This window comes from Seriola aureovittata, chromosome 14, assembly GCF_021018895.1.
Source record: "Seriola aureovittata isolate HTS-2021-v1 ecotype China chromosome 14, ASM2101889v1, whole genome shotgun sequence".
NCBI classification, from domain to species: domain Eukaryota; kingdom Metazoa; phylum Chordata; class Actinopteri; order Carangiformes; family Carangidae; genus Seriola; species Seriola aureovittata.
This window is the reverse complement of record NC_079377.1, coordinates 15,367,491-15,388,928: the sequence shown is the minus strand read 5'-3', so window position 1 is coordinate 15,388,928 and position 21,438 is coordinate 15,367,491. Positions and strand designations below refer to the sequence as shown.

At 39.5% G+C, this 21,438-nt stretch overlaps 1 protein-coding gene across 4 annotated transcripts in view; it reads right to left on the bottom strand.

The window, feature by feature from the left end:
* pcdh15a (protocadherin-related 15a) overlaps window positions 1–21,438 on the bottom strand; it is a 198,451-nt gene that overhangs the window by 34,782 nt on the left and 142,231 nt on the right. For all 4 annotated transcript variants that reach the window (XM_056396135.1, XM_056396137.1, XM_056396134.1 and 1 more), the window contains 4 exons: window positions 18,828–18,968; window positions 17,458–17,570; window positions 1,802–1,911; window positions 773–913 (listed from right to left, as the gene is read on the bottom strand). In XM_056396135.1, the coding sequence (XP_056252110.1) occupies window positions 773–913; window positions 1,802–1,911; window positions 17,458–17,570; window positions 18,828–18,968 (505 nt within the window). The remainder of the gene's footprint in view (window positions 1–772; window positions 914–1,801; window positions 1,912–17,457; window positions 17,571–18,827; window positions 18,969–21,438) is intronic.

The following is a 21,438-nucleotide window of genomic DNA, read 5'->3' as shown; positions in this document are numbered from 1 at the left end:
GAAAGTTTTACACTGCAGGTGGGAACAGAGGGTGGTTCATACATTTTAAAAGCATTGTGTAATTCTAAATGCCATAGCGGTCAGACAAGCTTCTTTCCCAACATGCTTTAGAAAAGCAGCTGCTGAGCTGAACACGAATACCACCCAAATACAACATATCCCTAGTCAACTGAAAATCGGCCTGATACCGAATGGAGTGTAAAACTGAACAACCAATCACAGGCTGCAGCAAACCTGCCCCCAAGAATACAAATGGATCAGTGCAGCGTAGAGAGGTAACGGTGCATAAAGCATAAAAGTAGAGCTAAACTGTACACACTGTGACACACTGTTTTCTTTGTTTTGATCCAGATCGGCAGCCTAACAGTGCAGATGGCACAAACAGGTTTAATATGTAAAAGTGGTAGACTGTACTTTTGATGTCAGTTTAACAGCATTTTGGAAAAGCATGCCTGTGAGGTTCCAGCGAGATAGCATGTAATATTTCTGTTCTTTGATATTTTTCTTCAGCATGGCCACTGTATGGCAGATTTAAGCATGTAATAATCCCCACATACTGTAAGTACAAACATATAATGCAAAATAGCTCTATGTAACTGCGGTAAATGTGAAAATAAATATGAAAGATAAAAATATGCTGTGCGGGAATCATAATCTGTCACAGTGAGGGATTATGATAAAACATAAATGCAACACCTGGAATCACATGAAACATGATTTCATCCCCAATTTCCTGCAATTCAACCTACACATTCACTCGTTTATTTCTTACTTTTAGAAGGCACACGCAGGTTGGACATGACAACCATCATGGAGTCTGCCTGCACCCTGAGGACGTAGCTGGTCACATTCTCATAATCCAGAGGTTTAGCTGTGGAGATGACACCTGTCCTGTTGTTCACCTGAAAATGACCTGGAATCAAACACATCACAGCACATGACAAACTGAAAAAAAAAACAAAAAAAAACACACACACCACACACAGTATCTCTGTGGTGAGCTATAGCAAATGAAGGCATTTGTTTTATATATTAGAAGACATTTTCTTTATGTGAAGTTGTAAATCTTCACACATGCTATACAAAATAAATATAAAAAAAACATCCCAAAAATACTTGTCTGTTTTTCCCGCCTTTCATTAGCATGGACAGATCCTAACTCTGGTTGTGCAAAAAGGTCATGCTATAGAACGCCTTTGCTTTCCCTGAGAATATTACAGCTAGCGGCTTGGAGGCAGATTTATAAAACTCTTATTAGGTCTGCCTGCAATTTCCAGGAGCATCTAAGGCACTTAGTACTTGAGGTACATATGGGGAAGGGGCTACACCTTCCTTCTACACACTCTCCAGCTCAGAGCTACGTCTCCTACTTTTTCGCTTTAAGACCGGAGCTAACCTCAAACCTGTCAGGTGATCTCTCTCTCCCATGGTATAATTATGCTCTTCAGACTTTTCCAACAACTGTTAAAAGCAGTTTGCCCAAAGTGTGCTCTTTAGTTCTAGACAGCTAGGACAAACATTACCAGGGGTTACGATGTGACATATGATCACAACATTTTCTAAATACTCTTGCAGCTTCTTCAGGAGTTCAGATTCTGCATATTTTGATTTGGGTAAAAACAGTTTTCTTTAGTGTGATGAAAATCTTATACTTCAAATACAAAGTCTATGTCATAATTTGAGCAAGTGTGTTTGGCAGAGAGTGTTGGGAAACATAATATATATATTGCGTTGTGTATAGAAAATATTCACTTGGAGTGTGTGAATTGTAGGCTTCACCGATATGATCTGTACCACATACCTAGTTCATTTCCTTCCACAATGGAGTAAAAGATAGTTTGATTGATAGCAGCAGCCAGAATAGTCCCCACTGGTGTGCCAAATGGAGCCAGCTCACTAACTGGAGGAAACCTGGAAAGACAGAACACAAATTATAAAACAAACGGCATTAGGGCTAGAGGGATCAATGAACCTGCCTGACCTAGTGACAGACCAACACCACAGTATAAAAAGGGTTAAGATGAAAAAAAGGTTTTCATAAAAGCTACAGTTTCTCTACATACAATTTAAGTAAAAAATATCATTAAGTTAGAACTTAATTAGTTCCAACTGATTAAGTCAGGATTGATTTCAGTCATTGAATTCTCACTTAGCGCACATAATAGTATCACTACAGAGTGAGTATTACTCAGTGTGACTGTGTAAACATTTTGCAAGTTATATAACCATTAATAACCTTTAACATCTTGGAAAGAACTATCTGCCAGAGGCGTAGGTTTTGACCAGCAGTAAGGTTAAGTGCTGTCAGTTCTGTATATATATGCATGTTTTTATCTTATTTTATTAGGAACAGTATTCATTTTTCCTGCCTTTTTCCTTTTAGGAATTCACTGTTTGAGTAAGTCTTATTGAGTGTGTACTTCACAAATCAGCTTTGAATCAGAAATATGTTTAACAATATTAATAATTTATCCAATATGAAACTGTGAAACAAAAGCAATTTATTGTTCCACTTATTTTGTTTTGCTTTGATTTCTTTAGTCATTTCTTTAAGTAGTTTTACCATTGACTTCAATTTCACTCAAGTCTCCAGATAATGATTAGGCGCATTACTTTTCCCTCCCTGGTAAATGAATAAGTGATTTTTCTCTACGGGAGCCCAATGTATTTTGGGAAAAAATGTAACTTATAAATAAATAATCCACAACGATTTGGACTGATGCCAGTAACTCAATGGTTAGGACAGGAACACTCACAAGCCTGGTTATGGTTTAGATGTATCAGCAGAAGTTTTTGTCTTTGTATCCGAGTGTTGGTGAGGAAGCAAAGCTCTCATTTTTCTACTTGGTCTTTGATTTGACTCTCGACTATGGTCACAAGCTTTGGGCAGTGACTGCAAGAATGAGACTGAAAATTCAAGCAGCTGAGATGAGGTTTCTCTGCAGGGCAGATGAACTCTCTCTGTGTGATAAAGCAAGGAGCTCAGTGATTCAAGAGAACCTCTGTATCGAGCTGTTGCTCCTTTATATTGAGGGGAACCGGCTGAGGTTGTTTGGGCTCTTAGTGAAGATGCTTCCTGACTGCTTCCTTCTGGGGAGGTGTTTCGGAAACAATCGACTGGGAGGAGACCCCCGGGGCAGACACATTATGGACGAATTTGATATTTCGGCTTCCTGCGAGTACTGGGAGTACTGAAACCCTGACCAGGAAGAGCTCCTGAAAACTAGAGTAGAAAGGAAAAATAGATCAACACTTTAAATTGCTGATTTATTTTTTATTGTTAAGGTAGTGAGAGTTTAAATCCACAAATGATTGTATACTTGCTGAGTTATTCAATGAGCAAGTTTGACCAAAAACCTTTTTACCAAATGTAAGTGCCATGCAGACTTTTATTTTCAGATAAAGAAATAAAAAATCCAAACAAAAGCTATGACAAGAAATGCAACACGAATTGTTCTGTGAAGAGATTTGAGTGTTTTTGTCCTGATAAGCATGACTGTGTAACAGCTAATGACTATACTTGACTATCAGACGTAGAAGTGTGTAATCATATCCAGCAGATATGATTGTCACCACTCTCCACAGAAATTACAGTTGCCATAAATAGCAGGGAACCCTGTCTTGGCAGTTTGCCGGTGAGGGATTATTTAAGTTGATAGTGTCATCTCACTGTGACACCTTCTTGTGATAGTGTGACTGCTTTCTTGCTTACTCTCTCATCTCTGCATACAAGGTAGGGGTGTGTGTGTGTGTGTGTGTGTGTGTGTGTGTGTGTGTGTGTGTGTGTGTGTGTTTGTGTATGTACGTGTTTGTGCATGCATGGTGGTATACCGTCTTCTGCAGTTTTCATTTAAAGTTTAACTTTATTCACAGCAGTGGTAAGAAGTTTGTGACAACGTTGTGGGAGTAATACTCACACCATAATCTGTGACAGTCAGAGTCTATTATAAACTCAATGTCAGTGTTTCAGGGTATATTTGGGAGTAGACGCTATTTTTGGCGGTCCAAGTTATACACATAGACCGGAGGTGATTAGACGCCTCCAGTCCATGTTTTTGCTGACCCCTCAGTTCCAACAAATTTTACTACATGAATAATAAAATTATCCAATGAGCGAAAACGCGGTCATCCTAAGTTTCCCTTCAGGGCTGATTGTTATTTTATAGAGTAACTCCCCCTTAAAAGATTGCACAAGGGAAACTGAACCAATTTTCCAGGGTGAAGATAAAGAGAGGAAAGAACTTCATTCACACAGAAACAAAGAAGTGTATTGTCTTTGCTGAAAGGATACACCGCTGTTGAGACAATAAATGACACTGTCTTCGCTGCTCACTGGAGTAAAACAAACACTCACTAACTTTTTAGACAGTTGGCAGGTATAACAGTCACTATAGAATATGTGTTTACCTCTTGCAAAGTTTCAGAGGCAAACAAAGGTATAAACAGTACACTGTTGAAGGACACTGAGTGAAAAAGACCCATCTATCCATCCTGGAGGCAACAGTTACTGTCTCAGGAGAAAAACAATCCCCAAGGACATCTCGAGTTGAGAATAATTCTGCAAAATGCAAGCCTTTCTCCTGGACAGAGGACGATATAGCATATTGTTCTGAGAGATAATATTGGTGAGTGCATGCTGCAGTGTAATGACTGAACTGCAAGCACTCACCAAAGCCTTTCACGAAAAATACTGTGCCGTTATTGACATGAGAATAATAGGCTGTTTGAATAATACTAAATTACTTCTGTTCAATTTCCCTCTCGGTGTACTGTTGGGCTGTCACTGAATAATTGCTGTGTCCGTGACATCCAGGAGCAAGAAGCTGCACCATGCTCCACAGCGATGAGAACCAATTTATTAATGTGGCCTTCACATAAGAAGATTACCTGTTTGGCTCAGACACACAGAGGCAAACCCTCCAACAATGTGAGCACAGTGAGGTGCAGCAGAGCACAACATGTGACTCTTAATCAGTCACAAAAATGTGCCATTCACTGGAAACAAGGGTGACACAGTGGTCGTCACTAAATGTATGTGCCTTCACTTTTAATACCCTTTTCAGCAGTCTATTGTCTGTTCCGGAGATCAACAGCCCAGAGGTGGCGGTGTTACTGGCCAGATGACACTGTTTTCAACACACATTAACAACTCTCTTGCTGTCTTGACAAGTTTCACACACCATCCCTGTTTATGATACAGGCTTCTAAGCACCTATTCAACTGGTGTCTGGCTATTCAAAGCAGAATATGTCAAAAGGTGAAGTACCTGCTGTGTAGACCTCTGCTTAACAGGGTTGGGTTTAAGTGGTTGCTGCAATGTTTTTTTGATACAAAAAATACTTATCAGGGTGGATGATGTGTCTGATAATATTTTACAGAACTGTTTCTTTATTTAGTCAGTAAGAGTTGTGAAAGAAATCGCATCTGTCAATGCTATTGTCACCATTGCCTGATGTCCCATTTCATGTGAAAGCCAGGTAGTATCAGCCTCACGTGTAGCATGTGTTTAGTTTTTCTGCTCACTCCACTCTCGAGAGTTACTAAAGCTAGAAAAATTAAAAACGGGCCTTATTGTGGAATCTGATTGAAGCTGATGTTGAAGCAAGCACCAAAACCCAATCTTTAAAGTTTTATGGGCCCTCTAATCAAGGCAGAATGCCTCCCAAATACTTATTTTTGAGCCACCAGACCATGGAGACATTGTAACATAAGCCACTGAAACTCCAAATTCATCTCGTCAAAGGCAATGGACCTCATGCAAAAACATTTTCGTATTTATATCTGAAACCTCTCTTACTTTTTTCTGTGAGGTTTGCTCCGGTAACAAGCCGGATTCTCTTAACTGGACAAAAAACTGTTACATAATAGCAAAAAACAAAACTCTCACATTCTGGGAGACAAAAAGAAAACACACCTAGAGTCTAGTTATATTAAGGTACACGAAGCAATTGGAAACTATTAATAGTACAGCACAGAAGACCTCTGTACTATTCTGTTTCAGAATTGAAGAGTGAATGGTCTGACATGAAGTAAGAAGCTAAAAAATGTCTTTCTAATGACTGATATGAGAGGTCATGTGAGAGTCACAGATACATTAGACAAGAGCCAACGATAGATCATGCTACTGTCAGGTACAAAAGAGGAGGATATTGGACAGAGATCTGCATAATATCACTGAGAAGTGAGCAACTGAACTGCACAAGACGCTGTGCCAAAATATGCCAATAAAACTAAGATGAAATTCTAAACAAGTGACACAAATTCTCTTAAATCACTTATACTGATCTTGTCCCTTGAGAACAAGTCTTTTCATATGAGCGGTTCTCGCATGAGGCTCTCTGACTCTCTTGGGAGCTTTTGAGGGTTTTTCCAAAGATTCCAAAACACTCAGTGTTCTTGGAGCCCAAATTTACTGACTATTTTCAGCATTCAGCTTTGGATGCTGCAGCTCTGGTAAAACTCTGGTCTGGAGCAGGGCTGGATAACCGGCGCTGACCCCATTCATAGGTTTTTCTCGGGTTGTTCTTCGACTGTGAGTGGGGTACGAAAGGCTGTGCGGACCTAGTATGGGGCTGCATGGTGTGACTGCCAGGAAGAGGCAGAGCTGACATGTTATCACTTCGCTACAAAGTGGCTCTGCCTGAGGGTTGTAAGCTGCTGAGAAATGCCAAGGGGGTGTGAAGGTGTATGAAGTGTGCAGATTAGTATAAAGGTGTATCCACGTGTAGACAGAAAGGATGACAGAAAGGTGAGATACAGTAGATTGGGCAGATTGAATGGCAAATAAATAGCAATACGTGCTGTGGGCAGATAAGAGTAAGAGTTGAATGATGATCTAAAGAGCTAGTTGAGCACAAGCACTCTAATAATATCTGATAAATAAGTGGGGCATGTATGAGCTGGCTCATACACTGAGACACTACTTGAATATAGAGAAGGTAAATAAGTTGTGTATTCAAGAGTCAAGTAGTAGGTGAATTCAAAGAGTCAATTATGCATAATGCAATACCATGTACTACTGAGCAGGGCCAAAGCCACTTTTAATTCCTTTCATATTCAGATGAGGAAAAATCCCATCCAGACAGAGAGAGCGAGAGAGACACGGAGAGATAAAGAGAAGCGGAAGATGCCGACATGTCTACAGGCAGCAGCAGAGAGTCCTGGTGTCAACATGAGAGACGGTGAATGACACGCCACTGAGAAGTGCAGGCGGCACACAGGTGTCAGCGAGCGCTGTGCCCCAGGGCCAATGGTGGAGTGATGCTTACGAGACAAGGCAGAGCTGTATAAACCTTGTCGTGCGCCACAGGGGCCACACTGACTATCTTTCTACCTCGCCTTTCCTCTCTATTCAAGCACTGCATCACCGACTGAACAAGCAGCGACGGACATCCCGGGCAACGCAAGGAGTGACCTCCCCTCAGTGTAAGTCTCTGGTGGATATATTGATGCAGTGCTGCATAAAGATCTTGAACAGCAACAAAGGCAGACATGAGTCATTTAACTGTAATGTGCTTAGTCACAAAAATCAGCAAAAACAGTGTGTGAGTGCCCATAAATACAGACTTGCAAATGTGTTACAGCACATTTCTGCTTGACTGTTGATGGTAGTGTTACGCTACTCATTTTGTTCAGCAATTATGAATCAGCCTAATTTGATGACTGTTGAGGTGGATATGTGCTTGAGAGTTTGTTAGTTAGCTGTTATGTCACCCTGGTGTTAACTTGTTTGTTCCTGCCTGGAAGCAAATTCAGTCAGCGATAAACAGGGACTCTTCTGACTCCAATGAAATTACACATACAGAGTGCATTTCAGCTCCTCCTCATAAACAAGCAGACAAGAAGAAAGAACATTGCTGTGAATACAGAGCTCACGCTCTCCATTAAGAACACAGTTCTAAGTAATTCTGACAACCAAAGCAAAGTCTGCTCGGTGACAGGACACAATTTACACAGGAGATTCACCTCAAATTTCATTACAGTATTTAACATTCAAAATGATTGGTTGAATACCTGAATATTGTAGCTATTTAATCACTAAATCCCTGTTCTAGATGATGGAGACTTATTTCAATAATCTAAGCATGTACTGCATCATGTCTCTTTCAAAATATTTTTTACAAGGATTGTTTTCATACCATGCAACTGAGGCTGTAAAAAATATGTATGCACTAAATGTCACTCTGTGCGCATGCATCTTGCTTTTTGAAACATCGTGGCCCACTGAAATCAAAGTCCATGCTGAGATAAAGAGTCCAGCGCTGCTCATTTAATGTAATATTATTTTAGTTTGAGTTTGAGCTGTAGTGTGTTATTGACTGAAGGGTGAACTTTAAAGATTATGGGTTATGTTTGGCAGGGCCGAGGAGAGATGGAGAAGTGGAGGGGAGAAAGGTAAACGAAACACAGATAAAAAAAGAGCTATTACGAGATCCTGAAAAAACCCATAGATATTCAAAAGGTTTTGGAAAATAGTGCAGGGTCTGACAGCCAGGGTATTACTAAGCTATTTCATTTGGCAGGAGTCAATTCTATACCTAGAATGTGCAATATACTACAGCCATTGTGCACAACTGTGAATGTGCAACTAGGCACACACAATCCCACAGTCTCATAAAGGTTACTGCATTAATGTTGCCGGTCAGAAAGTACAGAATAAATTGCATTAAAACATCATAAAGGATGCAGGAGCACGCAAGAGCTCTGTGCTACCCACTAAAATAAAAAAACACTATATAAATTCAAATACTCCATCTACAGTATAACACAGTGTTAAGTGTGATGGTAGGCAAGAAATAAAATCGAGGCTTATTGCATTCTGCATTCCTTATATGTTGCACATGTATTTGTTTTGAGAATGCATACTATAAGAGAGCAGGGCGAGTCTTTCAAACAAAAAACTATTTTCAACCAAAAAAAGAAATCCGCCCAGAGTGAGGCCTATGGATTATCCAAAGAAACAGGGATATTGTTTCTGGAAAGACATGCTGCTGCCGAGTTCTTCAAATGTTGGTTCTGGATGAACAAAAATGTAAAGTGGTGGTATCTCAACTCAAAACCTGGAAACATTAAACCAGAGCTAACTGCATGGCCAGACACCATCAATGATAAGTGAAAATATTTTTTTTTGTGCCTCAGGCAGCCTCGGCATTTAACTATAAACATTCAGGAGCAAAAACATGTCAGCTGGTGAAGATAGAATATATTATACGTATGCGTTCATGAATAAATATTAAGGATATTTTACATTCCTTGGATCAAATCCTTGACACTGGCACAACAAAGGTTAATCTCTGAATCTTTGCATAAACAATTTTTTATCTTTGGTCTCTGTGCACCTTACAATTTATTGTGGTGACCTTCGCTAAAGTGTGGACTGATTGAGACATTAAAATAAAACACTCAATTAAAGCAACAAGAAGCAATTTTCTGACTGCTAAAGGGCAGAATGCTGAACCCAGAAGAAAGGTTTGGCCCTCCAACTCCTAATTAACATGTCTCGATGGCTATGGGGGTGGGGGTGTTGGGGTCAGTGAGAGTTGAAAGAAATCAAACATACAGTGTGGAAACCAAAACAGCAACCCAGTCAAAAATATTGCTCTCACCATCATTGGCAATTCCTGACATCAGTGTAGGTTTACCGTTTTATATTAGATTTGAAAGAAAATAACTCGTAAGAACACGTTAATTGCCTCTTAGTAGTTATTCCATCTTTATCGAATGGCAGTTAACAGCACAATTGTAACAGTAAATACCTACATTGTCAGCCTCTGATAAGGTAAACTATGTCATGTTAAAAAGAAGGCTAACTCTTCTCTTTGGAGAGAGAATTAATGACAAAACTTTGTTTTTAAGTACACATATTACTTAAAATATAGTATATATATGTGTTTCTTGATGTATTTGTTAACAACTATAACTCCTCTAATGATTGTAAATGTAAATATGTCTTCAAAAGTTATAATTGTTGGCAAACACTCTACACTAATAAACACTTTCAATTTCTTCTTTTATATATCACTTTCATTTGGCAATGTATTTATAAGACCAAGTAATGTCACTGTTAATAAAGGAGATGTGGGAAGTTACAAATCATTCTGCATCAAATTCTCATCTAAACATAGAATTTGTCAGTTTTGTGCATTAGGTGTAAATATGTCCTTCCATCACCCGAGCAATGCACATCTTATTCTAAATATGAAACCCCTGCAGCTGGCAAACACAACATTATGCCCATGCTGTTTTAATTCAAAACTATTACGATACATTATATTTATACCAACTGAGGCTCCCTCTGATTCCTAAATTTGTGTAAACCAAATTTAACACTAGGAGATATTAGCACATTTTTTATGAGCTGCTGACCTACACTTACTGAGAGGATTTAACAAAAAACTGCTCTGGTGCTAACAAACATCTCAGAAATCCAACACCTTTGACATAAAGTAAAGCTTAAGCATGTATTCACATTAAACTATCATGTTCTATAAAGAAAAAAAAAACCCTGGTCTGATCATGTTCCTCGAGCTATTCCTCTGATCACTTATCTTGCCACGCCAGACCCAGATGTCTTTTGTATTCACAATGAGCCATTTTTCTGGATTCTACAAGAAAGACAGGGGCTTCAATCAAAAATATCTTCAGGACGGTAAGATGGAAAACATTAGCAAAGCTGGAAAACAACATTTACTGTGTAGCCAGACATGGCATGCCAGCTTAGCCATCTCAGCCATCTCAACCCAAAGGATATCAATTCACATATCATCCACAGGGTCATTTAGAACACAAGTGGAGACCTGGCCAGTGAGTGTTTTGACACTGGTGCATGAGGTTGTTGTCCAAACTGGGCTGGTCATTGAGGCTTGCAATGTGATATCACCCAATGCCATGTAGGTACTGATGCCATACTGAATGTTTTATTGTCAAATTATTGTTCCTGCCCAAATGATCTATTCTACCACACCAGCACCTTGAGGCCTCATATACAGAAAGACATCAATACCTCTCTCTGGCAGAATACCCTGGGAAATATTAGTAAGTGAAATTGTGTGTTGGACGAGATATCACAAATTGCATAAACTGTTTTCAAATGTTTCAAGTGAACACCACAGTCACGTTTTCTTATCGCCATGTTCACGTCGACATGGGAGAGATTCCAATTTCAACAACTTGCAGGCGTTCACATTCTCTGTTGACTGTTGTATGAATACAGAGATGGACATGTGAGGCTTAAAACATTGTCACCATATCTATATCAATTACATTTTGGTTTAATTAAACTGAATGGAGGACTTTGGCTGATGTGTGCTTTGTTTTCAGGTACTCCTATATTATCAGCTGCCAAATCAGATATATCAGTTTCCAAGTTAATTAGGTGCATGTATTATCAAATATCAATTTTGCTCTTGAATCATACAGAGCAAAGTAACAGTGTGTATTAAATTGAGAAACTATTTACAGTTAATGTTAATAATATTCCTTTAATTTAGTATGCTTCTTTGTCACCCTTTTTGTTCCTATTATCTGGACAGACAGGTATAAATGTTCCCTTTTTGTCTGTCAGACAGACATCTCATTGTGTTCATTACTCATACATGCACTGCAGTTCAATTTCTGAATTGGACCACAGTTCATAGAAGACTACATTATCTTCCCTGTTAACTGTTAAATATGCTCATATTCGATTGAAGTTCTGCGTTAGTCATAAATATTGAAATTTGGGTTAAAAAAAAAAAAAAAAAATTAAATTGCACTCGTCTCTCACATTTCCCGTGTCGTGTTTCTTACCATCCCTTGTTCTGTTAAAATTAGGATATTATAGAGGAAAAACAACTTGCCTGTCACAAAAATTAAGCAACAGGGAGAGCTGGAATGTCAGATGAAAGACGAGTGCTCTCATCTCTACCAAAGCTTACACAATATCTCATGCAATAATGTCCTGCTTCACTATCATTCTCAGTAATAAAAGGATAATGTGACAGCTGGCCATTCTAGATAGAAATAGCTGAGCAAACACCTCAGAAATCTAAATAAAAACAACCTGATTATTCAGCACAGCACAGTGGTGTTGAAAGTTTGCATCCATACAGTATATACTTTTTTTCTGATTAATGATACTTATCTGAAAAGCTAGTGCAAGCCTTTAATAATGCTTTTCTTCCCTGGCTTTCAGCATCGACCTTTGGCTGATATTTGGGACATGTGCATTGAGTGTGACTTGGCATCTGTTAGACAGCGAAGTGATGCCTGCCTGTTTAGCAGAGACACGTGAAAGGTCAGTGCGCTCCTGGTACTTAGAGGTTCAAGGCTCAGGGCACCATATTCAAACCTGCGGCTGAAAATCAATTACGCCCTTCAGAGGTATGAAAGACCTCCACTCCGTAAAGCTGTTTAGAGGAGGGAATAGCAGGATAGAAAGACAGATAGATGCATTGAAAATTGCTAGGGTTGAGGATTGCTTCTTTTAAGTGTAGATTTTCAGTAAGGAATGACGACGGTGTGTGGGAGAGCACACTGTAGGGTTTACAGCTAACCTTTTAAATGCCTGGCAATGAGCATGGATGACTAGGTTGTGAGGACCTCTATCACTTGTATACACGTCTGGGAAAACAACAGTTGCAAGAAGGCTGCCAATAAAAGAGCTATATGCTATGAAAGCATGTCATCTGCCTAATTATGTCAGAATTAAAACCTTGTCTGAATTGGATATGTGACATGGGTGAATTTGTTTTCTCTAAAAAACGATAAATGCTATTTTCCTCTAGATGACAGGAACAGTTGATGGAGGGACCAGAGCTGAGCTGTTGTCTCCCTTTAATTCCTCTAAAATGAGCAGCAATTGTTAAAATGGAATCCATTTTTTTCTTTAATCTATTAAGTAATTTATTGCTTTTTGATTAGTGGCTAATGCTTGTGGAGTCCAGGGTGGCTGGTATTTCAGGCTACAGGATATCTATCTACATCAGGTGTTGTGCAGCCATTTGTGAGTCAGGCCACTGAGAACATTAAATCAGTGGTTCACCCTGGTCGGATATCTATAGGAAATTTACACAAGAAGGCTTTATGGTCCATAAACGTCAAGAAACTGCAGAAAATAGATGTCCTGTACAATAGCACACAGTTTGAGCTATTACCCCTGACATTCACATTAATGGTCAAAGTAACAATGTCTAATGGAGAAATGGGAGAAAGTCAGGTTCAAGGCTGAGGAGAATTGAATCTCTATACCATATGAATGACACCTTTAAGAAGTGGTAGAGTGTACGCTGAAACCATGTTTTTTTTTAAAGTATGTATATACATGTATGCATGGATCAGCAAACACTTAGACTGTGTACACTAGTTATGTAATTAGTGGAGCGGCAAGCATAAGTACTGACAACATGTTGATGGTAGTAATACTCATTGTTGACACTGTTTACTATGCTGACAGTATTGCTCAATAATGGGCTCCAGTGCTTTTCTCAACCTTGCACGACTGCTTATTTATGCAACAGCTATGTATGGCACAACATCTGCTGTCTGGGACTAGTGTAATGCTGTAAAGGAAATAAATAATAGTGTGACATTTCACTCCCAAGTGATATTCTCTTCAAGTAGTAAAAACACTAAGTATGGAAAGATGTTGCAGAGGAAACAAGCGTTATAAAAGTCTATCAAGTTTACTTTGATACTGTAGCATATCTTATACAACCACTCCTGCATCCAGTGGTATGTTTTTATGTGACTCAAAATAAAGAACCAAAAAGTGGTTAATATACAGTAAATACACAACTGATGAAATTAATTAATAATTAATATCTAATTAATGTGAGAAAAAAGTTTACACCAATCAAGTGAGGACTTTATGTGGAGAAATACACAAATCTGTGTGGGCGCATGCACATATTATCAGAGTTAGCCACACAGTAAGAAATACACCCCCTCGCTGAGGAGAAAATGAAGGCCTACTGGCTGTACAGTGAGGAGAGAAGCACAGGGAAGACAAAGTGAGAGAGAAACTGACAGCGAGCGATATAAGCTGAGAGGAAAAACTCAGGGGATGCGGGGGCTTGGGGGGCTGAAAAGAAGAGGATGAGGAGGAGGAGAGCAAAATGACATACTCTGAAGCGGTGAGGCGAAAGTCTCATGTGATTTAGAGTAGATTTAGAAGGGGAAGTGCTGTGGGGAGATAAGCAGCACGGAAAACTGCTCAGACCACAGGTTTCCAACATCGGGCCAGAGAAGTAGCCTCAGTACAAGAGGGGGGATTCACATAGTGGGAACATATTAGATAGCGGCTTACCCCTCCTCGGCTCCAGTCACATACCCAGGGGAAAATAAATATTCATTCCCTTCCCGTGTGCCCAGTACTAAAGACTTCCCCAAAGGGTTATGGCTGTGAGTTTCCATGTAAAACAGCCATTCACAGTGGTTTAATGATAAGGCTCCAAAAACATTTTTTTTTCTATCCAAAATGTAATATCTTTGTTAATGTACATAGGCTATAATTAACATATTTAATATGACATATTCAGCACTTAAATGAACCATGATTAATCATATACAGTACACCTCTATGCAGTCTTTTTTATGCATTATGTATATATATATTTATATATCAGGCAGATCTGTCTACCAAATCAAATGCTCCTGATTTTTCCCTAGGCTATATCAACAAATGACATCTGCACTGCACTGCAAGGAAAGAGGAATGAGAGGACAATAACAAAAGCCCATCTACTGTGTTGAAGAGATAGAAAAGTATTAGGATGGAAGAAAAAGCTTTGGAGAAAAAAAACAACAAAAACAAATCAGATTCAAGAAATTTGACAAAAATGACAGTTAAAACCACGCAAGTACTTTGCAAAAGTTTTGCCATAGTTGCAGCAGATGATGCAGCTATCAAGATGAACTTATAAAGGCCATGGAAACTACTAGTAAATCCCTCCCATTAAGCTCTGAACAAGAGGATTACAGAGTAAATCACTCATCACCTGGCCAAAGATATAGCTCAGATCAACACAGTTGATTGGAACTGCACTGATGGGAGGTTCTTATAGCTCATGTGTTTGTTCATACACGTCCAGCAGACACAGAGAAACATGACCATTCAACCAGTTATTTCTGTCTACCTGAAATAAGTTCAATATTCACTCTTCTTTTAGTACCATTCTGGTCCACCAACTTCTGAGAAAAATATATGGATTTTCAAAGTGCTAGATGCTTGACTTTATTCACCAACCAGTGTTCACTTCATACTGGGCAGGTAGTGTGAACTCGGCGTCTACAGTATTATATGGGGAGATGATGAGGGCTGTTAGACTCAATCACACACTATTCTTGTGGTCTGGAGAACTAAAGTGGTGAGCAAAGAGGCTTAAAGCTTCGCAAAGCTGCTGAGTCAGCTAATAATTCCAGCACTTCAAGCAATCTTTTCACACACACACAGTCCTTGGCTTGGGTATTATCCAACAATACCAACAATACTGCTTAATGCATGTTTAAACATATTTTCATCCAACAGTTGTGAACTTTATGAACAACAAATGTATTTATACATAGACAACACAAGGTGTTTTGCTCAAACTCTCTGAAAACTAAGTGGCAACATGCTGCTACAGTAAAAACTATGGTATAAGCCATTTATTTTAGCCAACAATGACTGGGAGCCCCTCATTTCCCTCTGACAGATGGAGGGGACCAACCATAAAGCAGGAGCAGAAATCATTAAGTCAGCCAAAGCCCTCCAGAGTTGTTTTAATTGTGTGCGGTGGAGCTGTAGGCATAGCTTACCTGATGGCTGCAATAACTAACTGCTTTCACAGAGACAGACGAGATCTTCTGTAGACGTTTAGAGAGAGATTTGTGTTCAGAAGGCTCCTCTGGGAGAGGACGATGGGGAGAGACAGAGAGGCGAGAAACGAAGAGACAGTTCATTGCAGAATGAGCAGATTGGACGCTCTCCGCTGGAGAGAACCTTGTCCAGCAGGAGAGGCTCCAGCACCTGGCTAATGCTTTCATGGCTCATAATTTACACAAGGCCTGCCACTGTGTGTGGTTAGCATTGTCAATGTGACACCCTACAGAGGCCTGTGCCTATGGTCGAAACCTTCCGTGTGTGTGTGTGTGTCAGAGAGAGCACTCATTCAAAGTGTTAATCAATGGCCTTTCAACGGCGATGCTGCTGTGCCTGTGTATCAATCACAGAATACAGCTGAGCAACAGGGAAACGTGAGCACACACACAAAGTACCGCATTACAAACTATCAGGACAGGATGTACTCAGTGCACACACACTCATCCGTATGAGAAAATACACACATACAGACACTTACTAAACCAAGCAAACATTCACAAAAGGCAGTGAGATGGGCAGAAAACCATACCTGTGCACAAACAAAGACAAACACACCTCAACTGATGTGCTGACAGGTTGGGAAGGCCTTACATTCCCTGTCTTATGCATAAAGGCATATCAAATTTTGTTACAGAAGACAGTCTGCCAAGACTCCCTACTTTGATTGACATACAAGCTATAAATCAATCCACTTAAAACAAGGTTTACTTTAGCTCCTAGAAACTGCATGGTGCCAGGCAACTTTGCCATCAGACCTTTGATTCTGGCGAAAATCTCCCTAACACTGCAGACAGGTACCTACTGCAGCATAACATAATAGATAGCAACTGTTCATGTGCGCACTCACTCATCGTGGAACATTTTTCAAAGCAGCTTCAGCTGGGGTGTTAATAATCCATGTTTATTTTTAATTATAAATGACTTCTTGGTCTCCTCCTGAGTCACACTAACATCAGTACAGACAAGCTCCACCCAGCCCTGACCCAGTGCCGCCACATATCACATGTGTAGCAGCCAGTCATCCCAGAGTAGTATAGATTATATCCCCTCAGTTTAACACTCTAAACACTTAATCTTGTCAAAAGAGACTCTTAATGAACTCAGAGGGAAGCCCTTCTGCTTTGCCCTCAGAGAGAAACAAATGTGGTTTACAGCAGTGATGATCTACAGCATCTACCCTGAAGCTCTAATGCATATTTATTCTCAACACTCATTAATCAGTCATGTGCAGAAAAGAGAGCAAGACGGAGACAAAGAATCAGAACTGAGGCCACTTTTCTGAGTGTTGACAATGAGAGCACGGTAGTGTGCAGATAGCTACCGTTATTACCAAATTATAAAATCATGAGGAATAGTGACTTCACAGCCTTTCGAGGAAGTTCAGCGTAGAATATATAATTTACCAAGTGATTAAATATTAATTAAAGTATTAGAAGACTTCAAAGAAAGATGCAACCATAGATGTAAATGGGTGTCAAGGTGTATTTAAGATATCGCGTCAACTTCTTCCTGCCTTTTTCACTGTCTGTCCCTGTCTGGCGCTACAGCTTAAGCTGCTCTCTGGTGTATGAATTTACAGGCAGAGGCAGCAGTGTCAACAGTGTGTCAAGGAGCCTTACTTATACTCTTCCTGGGTGAAGATTGGGATGCGAGAAGGCTGAAGGACGGTGATCTCCACCAAAGTACTGTTCGACTTCACCGGCTCCCCATCATCATAGGCTATCACAAACAACTGCAAAGGGACAGAACACACATAAACAATATACAAATACAAGCACACACCTATTACTTTTTTTCACCATACTACTACTCACTACACAAATAATTCCTTTTCTGAGGTTGCCAGGCTTTTTTTTTTGCAGACATGTTCAGCATCCTAATAAAGATAGAATGGCAAAATAGGATCTGGCAAGGAGCCTGCAAAGCTCCCAGAGAATGAGCATGAATGTATTGATCTACATTCATAGACTGTGGAGAATGAGGCCTGGGGGAAGCAGGGGGAGTGGGGCGGCAGAGAGGGAGTAATAGGCAGAAAGAGAATAAACACAGATGAATATTTAAAGAAACCGAGACAGGAGGAGAAAAAAGAGGCTAGAGGTAGACAGACAACATAGGAGTATAAGTGACGCATCATCATTAGGAACCAATATCCTGCTAACCACAGATGTTGCTATGCAAGGTCACCTTAAATTGGTAAAATATCTTTATGTGAGCACCTAGGAGCATTTGTTTAATCTATAAGAAAACTGAATATCACTGGTCACAAATACAAAACAAGCAATGACATGACTGAGACAAATCAGGAAACACAATGATAATTTGAATTTAAAGAGTCAATATGCACACGTCTGAAACACTAATCTGAGCTGCAAATTATGTAACATTAAAACAAACAAGGCAGAGCAGCAAACGTCTACAGTAAGAAATAGTAGCAATAACAGTAACAGTAAGAGCACTCTGTGATTCTTGTATTTGTGATATAGGATTTGACTTTCATGAATGTACCATTACCATCAATTATACTTGCAAATGCTACCATTATCATAATTCATCATCATTAACTATTAGCCACATCAAATCATTGTTGTCTTTTTAAGCAAAAATATGTATTTTGTTCAGAGGCTGATCTGACATCTTAATCGCTCAAGCCAACACTGTTTGCTGCCACAGCTCCCTCCACCTCCACCCATCCCCCTCATGTGCTTCATTTTTTGCTATTGATGATTTAATTAAGATAAGATTTCATATTAATGTATGTGCTTTTAAGAGGGGGGATTAGCTCAGATTCCCTGAAAGCATCCTCAGAGAGCAGATCCCTTTCTGCAAACTGTAATTGTTCTACCCGTATAACCATTCAGTACAAATAGACAATTCCTGGACATACGCCAAGTGTCTCTGACAGTATAACATTAATATCTTGGAAACGGCGCACTGAAATTACAAGCAGCAGCTTGTCACGGCTACTGTCACCATAATCACCGCCACTCACCTTAAAGGTGACACTGGGCTCTTCATTGAGGTTGACCCTGGTGATGACTCTTCCAGTTTTCTCTTCCACATCAAAGATGCTCCCACTGTATGGTGACCTGTCCTGGTCCACTCTGTAGCGGACAAAACTGGCCGGAGTACCCTGGAGGAAGGAGACAGAAGAACATGAAGCACATCACTCCAATAACAACCCACTTGTCTGGATACCACCTTTCACATTTTCAGATGAAGCTGTGAAGATGGAGAGAGGTGTCAAAGTAATGAAGCACTGTAAAATGTATTCAACCCATAAGGGTATAGCAATATTGAATGCTTAGGAATATAACTCTATTATTTTTGCATTTTATTGTTTATTAATGCGACAGCGCTGGAGTGGTTTATGTAAGAAAAGGTTGCTTTTCTGTGTAACCTGAAAAATTACCATAATGTCTCACTTCATACTCCTATCCATTTTAACAACTCTTAGCTTATCATAGCCTTCATTAGCCGGTCCTCATCAGTAATATAATATAATATAAACTCACTGTTATTCATTGATTCAGACCTCTTCCCTTTCATTTGGAATATGAAACTTCTCCATTAAACCAACCCCTCTAGTCTCCAGACTTACATTCATTAGCGAGAGCCTGGGCTTCAATATGACCCTTTGATTATGATTAATCATTGTTCCTGATTACTAATCATCTCTATATCTTATTACATTCCAGTTTTATCCCTTTGGACCTCAAATTCAGTCTGATTTTTAATAAGCTTTTTGAAGCTCGGCTCCCTTGCCTGAACTACTTTTGCTCCCCAGGGACGGGGTAAAACCCGGGGCTAGAGAGAGGTAAATCCTGTAGTAGCAGTGGATCCCTCGGGAGGCTTACTCACACAAATGTGTCTCTAAAAGGTTACAAAACTATCTGAGCGAATTCACTAAGTGGATCCTCAGAAAAAGGGTCTCATCTCTAAAAGCTCTTCAAATTGTTTTCTAACATGTAATGGAAAAGAAGTCAGGACAGGATCATTAATAAAAAAAACACACCTCCCACAGAACTATCTAGTATAGTGACTTTAGGAGTGAGACCTCTACAGTGACGGCAGCAGAGATGGAAAAAAGTGATTTGCTCGAGGCTAAACGTATACTGTTATCAACTTCTTCAAGTTCTTCCCACTTGTGTAATTAGTTTGCCTTTCTAAACTTATACGTCTAACTTAGCCCTAGAATCACAGGAACAGAACAAAGCAAACAAATAAAGAAAATGTTCACCAGGAAATAATAAGACAATATGCCAAACACTACACACTACCTTTCAAAACTACAAATCTTTTATTTTCCTGAGCAGAGTGCACAGTTTCAAAGTAATCAGTGTTTCCAGCTTTAGAACAATCTTTGGTATTGGTAATTGGTAAATTTTCTTGCAGCAACTCACAGCAGCTTAGAAATTATGTTTAAACATGGGTCACATAGTTAATGTACTGTAGTTACAGCGGCATTGTACTCAGTCTCTGTCGACAGACTTTCTCAGCTTTACACCTTTTCTTGTCTGGCATTCATCTCACAGACTATGAATGTTTTATGTCCTCTGCTGGAGTGAACTCACTGTGTCATTAACATTGCAGATGAGCAACAAAAAAATGTGGACATACAGCATTTAGTGGTTCAGCATCAAAGTATTTTTTTGTAATAGCAACCTTGAGCAAAGTTTTAAGACAGATTATTTTGAATGTATTTTTGTTTTGCCTGTTTTTTTAGATACAGTTCTCCTTTAGTATAAAATAGCCAGGTCATGAATTAAAGAACAACCTCAGAAGCACTGAGAAACAGGGAATGATGCTTCAGAGAGACAACAGCCAAGCTTGAGCTGATAGTTAGCTGATACACATTAATACAACTTGTTTGTGAGATGATTATTGATTGATCTGATTTGCATTTGACTAGAAGATCAGTGAAGAAATCTGTGAAAGGGCAACAGTAAACTTTCTCTGCTGTGACAAACAACCAGAGGAAAAAGACACTTTCATTTTCAGTTACAAAAAACATACTCTTCAAATCTTGTGCTCAAAAACATTTGTCTCCTCTCTTTTATTAACATTGACGTTGAGTGACACTGCCGAAAATACAGCCAAGTTTCAAAAATCATTGGTATCACTTCTCCCAAGGTACAGGTGGGTAGATATTATGCCTTCTCTCCAAAATGTACAAAAACAAACAAAAAAAATGAGCAGGAATAGTCTACATCATTATAACCTTCAGATATAAATATGTATATATATCGCATCAAGAATACAAGCCAGAGTGAGTCTCCTCACTTCCTTCTTTTGTGTGTGCAGGTTTTATGAGCCTTTGTAATAGAGGGAGAATGTGTGTACTTAACAAGAACTACACTAAACCCTATTCCACCAAACAGAGGTGTCTATGACAGGCATCTTGTCAATAAAATGCTTTGAACTCTCAAATCCAGGTCAATAAGAGACTGGGTTAGTCGGCTCCTGTTAGGAAACCTAATCTATCTGTCTGTCAAACCACTGTGAGGCTGGGGGGAGTGGGGGGCAGTCTCCCTCTGGGAGGGATAGTGAGACGTGTTGCAGTCACTATAGCACTCTGAAGATGTTCTACCACCCACAGCTGG